The following is an 8,168-nucleotide window of genomic DNA, read 5'->3' as shown; positions in this document are numbered from 1 at the left end:
TGTATGCTAGCATCAACTTTAACATCTTGGAAAGATGTTAAAAGCTACCCTCAAATCGAGAAAAACCTAAAATTAAAAACACCAAATAGGTAATAGAAGCAAAATAAAACCTAGACAAGAATTGTTGATTGAGTTGGCTTACAAATGCAGTAGCTGGGACGGTAGCAGCTCTTGTAAGCTTGTAATTATACTATCCCCTAGTGTAACAGTTGTTATTGTTATGTGGGCATCGTTGCTGTTTCTTTTTTAGGCCTACTCTGGGACCCAAAATCACCCAAAGTCGCCCAAAATCGCCCAAAGTCGCCCAAAATCGCCTAAAGTCGCCCAAAGTCGCTCTAAGTATAGATATTCTCTGTAACAATGCTTTATGGTGTACCATGATGATTCCCGTGTACATGTATACCACAACTGTACTTAGGTCGGTCATCTAAAATTGCCTAAAAGGTCAACTAAAATTGCCTAAAGTCACTCAAAATCGCCCAAAGTCGCCTAAAGTCACCCAAAATCGCCTTAAATCGCCCAAAATCGCCCTTAATTTTGGCCAAAATAAGCTAAAATCGCCTAAAGTCGCCTTAAGTCGCCCAAAGTTATGGCGACTTTGGGTCCCAGAGTAGGCCTTTTTTTGTAGCAAGCCATAAATTATATTAGAGAGCTTGTGAGAGCTGCTATCCGTGCCCACAAATGGCAAACTTAAGAAATTTATGGATAATATTTTAGGATGCGCCATCCGCCGGATCAATGCTCCTTTAAAGCTATTTTTAATCAAATGAAACAGGGCTATATTGTCAGTACAAGTGACACATTGGTTTTATTTTTATAAAGGACACAGTTTATATGTTGTTACTTAACACGAAGTTACCTCTTTGAACGCCAAAGAAAATGATCACGTTTATTAGTAGTTATTTCTTACCTTGGTAATTGAACGATAGAACGGTATTGAAAAACGGTTAAATGTTTCTTCTTTTCTAATCGTTCCATTAGTCGTTAACTCATTTTAAGACAACGACAACAACAACAACAACGACGACGACGACTTAACATTACTATTAAACTGCTAGCAACCTCACCACGGAAAGTTCAAGAGATTGTGTAACGGCTGAGTTAAGTTTATTTTATTACGTTTTGGCAAATAATCGCTATTAAACTAAATGTTCGAAAAGAAATTACTTTGATGGATCTAAAAGACAAAATCATAGCTTCGTTACGACCAAGTATGTCTTCTGGGCGTTATAATTTAAAGTTAAAAGCGAAAGAGGTTAATCAACCGTGCAAACTGCTCGGCCTAACAGGACTCTAACAGTATTTCAAAAACCCACATCCCAATCCGTTTCGATCTTCTCCACTTTCCGTACCTTCTTGTGTATTTGCTGTGTTACTGAAATGTTTCTTTACTGCTTTTAGTGGTTATTTTTAATTTTCACCGAATTTGGTGGCCATTTCCTATGCCTAAATTTGGCTAAAATCAGTGACACAGTTCCTTTAAAGTACTGAATAGATTAAAAGTCAGAACTGCAAAATTGAAAATACGTGAATATATTTCATGGGAGAGACTTACGATGACATTGACCTGGAAGGCCGGCTCCGTAATATCCACGGTTGCAGACGCACTGGTATATTCCGCTGACGGTACCGCAGGCACAGAAAGCGTTTCCATCACAACCATTTGCCGAGGTGCATTTGCTGTTGTCCACTGCCATAAAAATTTTGTCATGGGCATCTGTGGAATATAACGACAATATTTTTTATAATAATTTTATTAAAGAGAGAGAGAAATCCTACGGAAGTTGTATTTAAGGGGTATAAACACACTAACAAAACTAACAAAAACGAGAAAACCAAAACTATAAAAGAAATGTTTAAAAACGAATAAAATTTTAAAGGAGATTTCCACATGTATCATTAAACCTTGTAGTAGCACTTTCTAGAAGTGCGAGAATACTGTCGAAACTGGAAAAAATCGCTGATGACTGAGACTGTGCGATACGGTCGAAAGCTCAGCTGAAAGCTTCGCTTGCATTTTTTTAGTCATGTTGAAACAAATTTTTTCATCGGTTAAGCAGATATTGTATATGATGTACTTCGCGATAAGAAATAAGGAGGTAGTTTTAAGAGTACTTGTGCTTCGTATTAACTAGAGAGGTTAACTGAAGCATGAAGTTTATTTTTCCCGCGAACGGAGAATTTCTGCCTTCTGCCGTTTGGCGTTCGTACGGGGAAATGAGTAGTTTTTTGTTTGTTGTGAATGTGGGATTTTTTCCTATTTTTATGAGGGATTAATTTTAGAATTCGATAAACAAGGTAGAAAAATGAAAGGAAAGCTCGCGTTTTCCGTTTGCCGTATAACGTCATGCTTAATCACTCTACTGTCAAATGCTACGTGTAGAATAGGTTTTTAAGCTAAAAAATCAGTTATGTAATGTTTAATAAATGAGCAGTAGTGTTTTATCAAGTTTAAAACACGAGGCGCAGCCGAGTGTTTTAGACTTGATAAAATACGAACTGCGAATTTATTGAACGGCTTAAAAATCGTCTGATGTAGATCAACTCATTCATGCACTAATATTAAGATTTAGGGTTATTTTGGCCTAGAAAATTGGACGTAAAGTTTAGCCGTGTCTTTATCAGATATAAAGACACTCATTAAACATTAATTTCTTTTGTATTTTTTTATGAATTATTAATGAGGTTTTTAACGCTCATTCATTCATTGACTATGTGATGTTCGCTTTAGTTTAACTGGCCCACCAGTTTGGAAATGAGTTCCACTGAAGGATGAAGTTAAACGGAATGTTAAAACCTGTGATTTTTAAAATGGTTGTCGGTGAGATATTAAGGGCATATGTCATTATCGGATATTTGGCTATAAAGAAACTAACTTTTGTTGAAAGAATAATGCAAATTATCTTATATTGAAACATTTCTATCTTTATGTCATTTTTTTTTAAGGAAGGACAGTTCATAAACTCCATAAATGTTTCATCGGGTAACTGAAACAGTATCTTAAAATTTTTAACTAGTAAGTGCTACGCAGCAAAAACTGTTTTTGTGACATCTTAAAATTTCGCTCTCGGCTGTGAGGGGTACAAACATAGCAATTTTTATTGCTTATTTCCAAGCGGTGGGAATAGAATTGATTATTGTAAAAAAAAGAGTGATAAACGTTTGAATACGATATTAAATTTTTGAAAAAAAATTGAAAGAAAGGAGACAACCACACTACAACACCCTCTCTTAATTTACAAAGGTATAAACAAAAGAACGTTTCGCAATTAAGAGATGTTGTATTCGCGTTTCATGTTGTATTCGTGTCAAACACTTTGCTAACTGCCCTTAAAAAAAATTTTCCTGTTCTAATGAAAAAAGGTGATGGTATTATGGTATGACTAGCTACTTTAGGTTTTACAAAATTGATGACCTCAGATTTAAACCACACGTACGTATAATAAAAAGCCCGTTAAACTTCACTAAAAAACCCGTCTGATTATCTCTCTTTCAAACAACTTGAATATATATCCCTTCTTGCGAAAACTTGGTTTAACTTAACAAATATACGAAATAGCTAGTCAGTCTTTTAGTTCTTTAAAGTTTGTTTAAGAATCGATGGTTATATGAGCATTTTACATTATAGTTAATAGCTAAATAAATTGTGAAGGCAAAAACGAAATACCGGTTTAAAATACTCTGTCAAGTATCACAACGATTAAGAAAACCGGCTGTATCACACAACAAAACATCCCCGAGCTATCATAGCTTTTTGTCGATTGCTGAACCGACCAAAGCCTAAGCGGAGTGTTTTTGTGTTTTATCTCCTTTATTCTTTCCTTCTTTCTTTTTTTTTTTTGCACCGCGCGTCTTCTTTTTAGTAGCAAACAGACAGTTCATATCCTCTATAATCCACTGACGACTTTACGAGTTACTTTTTCTTGAATTCAGAATTCCTTTGGTTTAAATGAGAGCATTAGACTGATGATTTTAATGTTATACCTTTGGTTCATTAACGCCAAGAAAATATTCTGGTTTAGAGTCGTCTTTTCCGGGAAATAATCCTGTAACAAATTATTTTTTCTCTCTTCTGATTTTTTTTTGCACCGTTGATTCCTCAAAAGAGAAGTTGATGCTTAAGTTCTAAGTGATTAAGTCCCTTTTTCAAGTTAACGGGCTAAGAAAACGCTCGGGGTTCAAGCCGTCTTTCCCGGAGAATAAATTTGTAAGAAATAACTTTTTCCTCTTCCGAAATTTTTATGTGCCGTTCACTCTTTGAAAGATTAGTCAGTGTTGAGTTAATTTTTAAGTTATATTTCAAGTTCAGTTAACTTTTGTACTATTTTCTAATATAATGCCTTACCTCCCCTAATGTACATTGCAAGTGTTCTGAAATTCGTAAAGCTGGAAAAGCCGAGAACATGGTCTCTGGAACTTGCCAACGCTTCTAACTGCCACTGACTGTAACCATCAACCCCCACCGCGATCAAGTCAACTCCGTAAGTACTTTTAAGAGTGTTCGCATTGGCCCTGGGATCTCCCCTGTTCCAGTATCCGTCCGTTATCAGTATGCCTACGGTGTGGACATTACTTCTGCGGTGATTATTGTTCATGGCGGTTTGTAGGAGGTCACTGCTTCTTTGAAAAGCGTCATGCATGTTCGTGGCCCAGCCATACCGATGAACAACATTGTACTGAAACCAAGGTTTAAACTCACACTTTTGATGCGTTAGTGAGGTTGGGTCGATATCGATATAGTTGATGTTGGTCTGGACTTCTGCGCCGAATGTGATAACCGCTACTCTTGTGGAATAAGGAGCCATGCTGAACTCGTTCAGGAGATTGTCAACGAATATCTTCTCAGAAGCGAAGCCGTAGTCGCTCACACTGCCGGAAACATCCATGAGAAAAATAATATCGGACTGACTATTGTTGTATTGCGACTTGAAATCGGTAAGAACTCTTGCTTGGTCATCTAGAAGACCGGCATTCACTTTAGCGCCACAAAAGAACACTGCGAAAGCGACTAAGACAAAATAATTCTTCATGATTTTTTTCCCGCTAAGACAGGCAAGTTGTCCTCAGCGGTAAGAGAAAGGTATAGACGCTCCTCGCTCTATCCACAGTTACTCCAGGCACATAATTAGTCCATTCGGATATCAGGTTTACACACCTGGAAGAGATCATCATTAAACATTACCTGTGATTTTGAAATGTTTTCTCACGCTTTTTACACAGCTGCTTGGGTAAAATGTTTTTCAACTCCAATAAGTTACTAAACGCAAATTTTTTCGAGCTTTCCCTTTCTTAGTAATTTTTGAGAATTCGGTTTTGTTCTGTAAACGTTTATAAGGTTTGTATTCTTCGATTTCAAATAAATTTTTATCAAAAGCCGTTTGCAGGTGACATAAAAATGCATTGGAAACAAAGAAGCTATAAGTAATGCTTTTTCCTTTATTTATATTTTTATATTTGCGAAACCATATTTTCGCAGCCGCAACATTGTCCATGATTAAATTCGTTTGAACAACATTTTCCCATATTCCAAGTTAAAAAAAGGACAAAACTACTATAATCGATATATAACATTGCAAATTAACAAGCTCACTGCTTTTAATTAGTTTGTTTAGCTGTTCGCCTGTGCAAGTAATAATCAGCAATAAACCTTTAATGTTTGAGTTTTAATAATGCGCTTGTAACGAAAGTTCAAAACTTAAGTTCTTGATTTTTGAAGATAAAATTCAGCCAAATTTTATTGAAAATCATAAACCATTTTGAACTGTAAATGCAGCCTTTGTCAAACCTGACTACTTTTCCCAAAAAACCAAGCCTCCGCTTATACGTGACTTCAGTTCATTAATTTTGCTTGTTGTAATATTTTGAGCAAACAAAGCAATGAATGTCCAATATGACGAAAGCCCCTAAGGAACGAATAAATATTAAAGTTTTTATATTTCTTCCATGTAAGAAAAAATCAAAAACTTACATATTGCTCTCCTGACTGCTATGGGGGGATTAATGTGGAAAAAGATATGTGTGCTTTATCGGTAGCCGTATAAAACGGGTTTTATAATTCGGTTTAAAATTGAGAAAAAAGAAAGAAACGTATTCGAGACTCCAAATAAGAAACACAAAAGTGAACTTTGTCTCAAAGACAACATGACCATGTTTATTTTGTTGGACTTAAAATTCACTTTTTTAGATGAGCTACAGAGAATGGGATTATTCATCTATTGCGGAAAAAATGTTTCTCAACACATGTAAAATGTGATAATTTTCGCATATGAGAGATATCTTTGACGTCACGTTTGCTTTCATGTTTGCCTTATTAAATGATATTTGAACTAAAATTTGTTATACCGCATAATCTGTTTTTACAGACCTTAAAAATTTTCCAACCGTTTAATAAGAATGTCATCGGGAACGTTTGCACGACCTTCGAAGTTATGATAAAAAAGACAAAACAAAAAGAAAAAAAAAAGCTTTGAAACGTGGGACGGAATTTCACGGAAATCGTAATAACTCTATAATTGATATTGCTCATATAATATGTAAGCAAATAGACGTTTGCTTTGTATATGGTAAACTGATATATCTCACAATATTTTTTTAATTATATCTTTTTTCTATTTCTATTCTACGTCAGTGTTGATTTCACGCAATTGTCGAAGAAAAGTCCTAAGAAAAATTATGACCTAAATGTGATGAAAAATAAAACCAACCATGAAATAATAATAAAAAAACAGTCAGTACTTTGCGTGGTATCTGAAGTTAATATTTCGCAAATATTGTGTAACTATAACTTGGCATAAATTATTTGACATAGTAATCCACAAACACCGTTTTCGTTTTAATGTTTCCACCACCAAATCCAAAATAGAGCGATATGACTAGTCCCTTAACCAGTGTTCGCGGCTTCTCTTAAAAATATTTCTATTTGTGTCCATAAAGTAGCTTGGAAAGTTTCTAAAAGAGCCCGAAACACGGTATAAAATGTGTTAATTTAAATTAGTTATTCTGATTATGAATGACTCAAAACTGCCCTAGGTCATGACAAAAAAAAATCTATCAAATTGGACAAACAAAATGAATCTCTCGAGAAAATCAAATTTGAGTTCATCTAGATAAATCGTAACCTCACTCTTCTGGTTGTTTTTGCCTTCTTCAAAATAGACGCTAATTTTCCTAGCGTACGAAAAGCGTATTTTCCTTTTAATTTGTTCGCGCTGCAAGTAAACAGACGCAGTCTCTCGTCTTACGAGCAATATCGCGCACATGTCTCGGTTTCACGCTCGAGTCCTAAGTCCACGCGCGCATTGCGCGTCGCATTTACAACTCTCTTCTCCGTGTTTGGCAAAGTGATTAAAAAAAATTGTCTCATGTTTGTTACATAACATAAACACCAAAATAATATTGTATCAAAATGTCCCAATTTTATTTTTGCTCACATTTGTATTAGAATGTCTGAAATGAGGTTGTCGTTTACTGAATTTTTTTCTTCTCCTTTTCTGTATCTAATCATTAGGTTTTCTGTCTGTATTTTTCCCAGAACTCATCTGTAAACTACCGTTAGGTGATATTGGTGTTCCTCAATAAAAATCAATCTCATGTACCATATGAACGATAAACAAATTCCCTTGGTGACTATAACAGAGGAGGTGTGTCTTTTGATCAAACGTGACGTTTTATCGTGGCGGGGCGTTTATTTTTGCGGATTTTGTGAAGCGCCCATTTTCACTGCTGTACCTGACGCTTAAATTAAAAGAACAAGAAGGGTTACAAGTATTGCTGGATTCAGTTGTGACGATGGTAATGTATAGAACACATTAGTTAATTTATTTCACTTTAAAGTACCAACTTTTCTATTAAAGCACGTATCAGAATATCCCAAATTCAGCTTGTGGTTTACTACATTTTTTTCTCTTTTCTCCGTATATTTTTACGTTCATCGTTCCTGTTTTTGTTTGTTTGTTTGTTTGTTTGTTAGTTACGATCTTTCTTTGAACTTGTTTTACTTTGTTGATTATTTTATCCCATCAAAAAGAGCGAGAGTCAACGAAAGTTGAGATAAAAATAGTCACAACCTTCAGCTATCTTTTTGTGCTTACTCTAATGAGCTATCAAAAAAATTGATAATGCCTAAGATTTCAGAGGAAACGACGTTTATCATGATGAGGTGACGCAAC

At 35.2% G+C, this 8,168-nt stretch overlaps 1 protein-coding gene across 1 annotated transcript; it reads right to left on the bottom strand.

Moving 5' to 3' along the window:
- Window positions 1-1,538: 1,538 nt before the first annotated feature.
- On the bottom strand, window positions 1,539-5,085 carry LOC144654131 (sushi, von Willebrand factor type A, EGF and pentraxin domain-containing protein 1-like). The gene is made up of 2 exons (XM_078514230.1): window positions 4,346-5,085; window positions 1,539-1,717 (listed from the first exon to the last, which is right to left on the bottom strand). Exons 1-2 carry the CDS (start codon window positions 5,028-5,030, stop codon window positions 1,539-1,541), a joined length of 864 nt encoding a protein of 287 aa, XP_078370356.1. The 5' UTR covers window positions 5,031-5,085.
- Between the last annotated feature and the right edge of the window lie 3,083 nt (window positions 5,086-8,168).

The sequence above is a fragment of the Oculina patagonica genome, chromosome 5 (genome assembly GCF_052425735.1).
Source record: "Oculina patagonica isolate OP01 chromosome 5, crgOcupat, whole genome shotgun sequence".
Lineage (NCBI taxonomy): Eukaryota > Metazoa > Cnidaria > Anthozoa > Scleractinia > Oculinidae > Oculina > Oculina patagonica.
Note: the sequence above shows the minus strand (reverse complement) of the source record. Positions and strands in the feature narration are given on the sequence as shown.

Excerpts from the sequence above, each read along its gene's own strand:
- LOC144654131 (XM_078514230.1), bottom strand. The coding sequence starts at position 5,030 with ATGAAGAATTATTTTGTCTTAGTCGCTTTCGCAGTGTTCTTTTGTGGC. Across the intron at positions 1,718-4,345 it reads TGCAATGTACATTAGGGGAG|ATGCCCATGACAAAATTTTT; the intron begins GTAAGGCATTAT and ends TATATTCCACAG.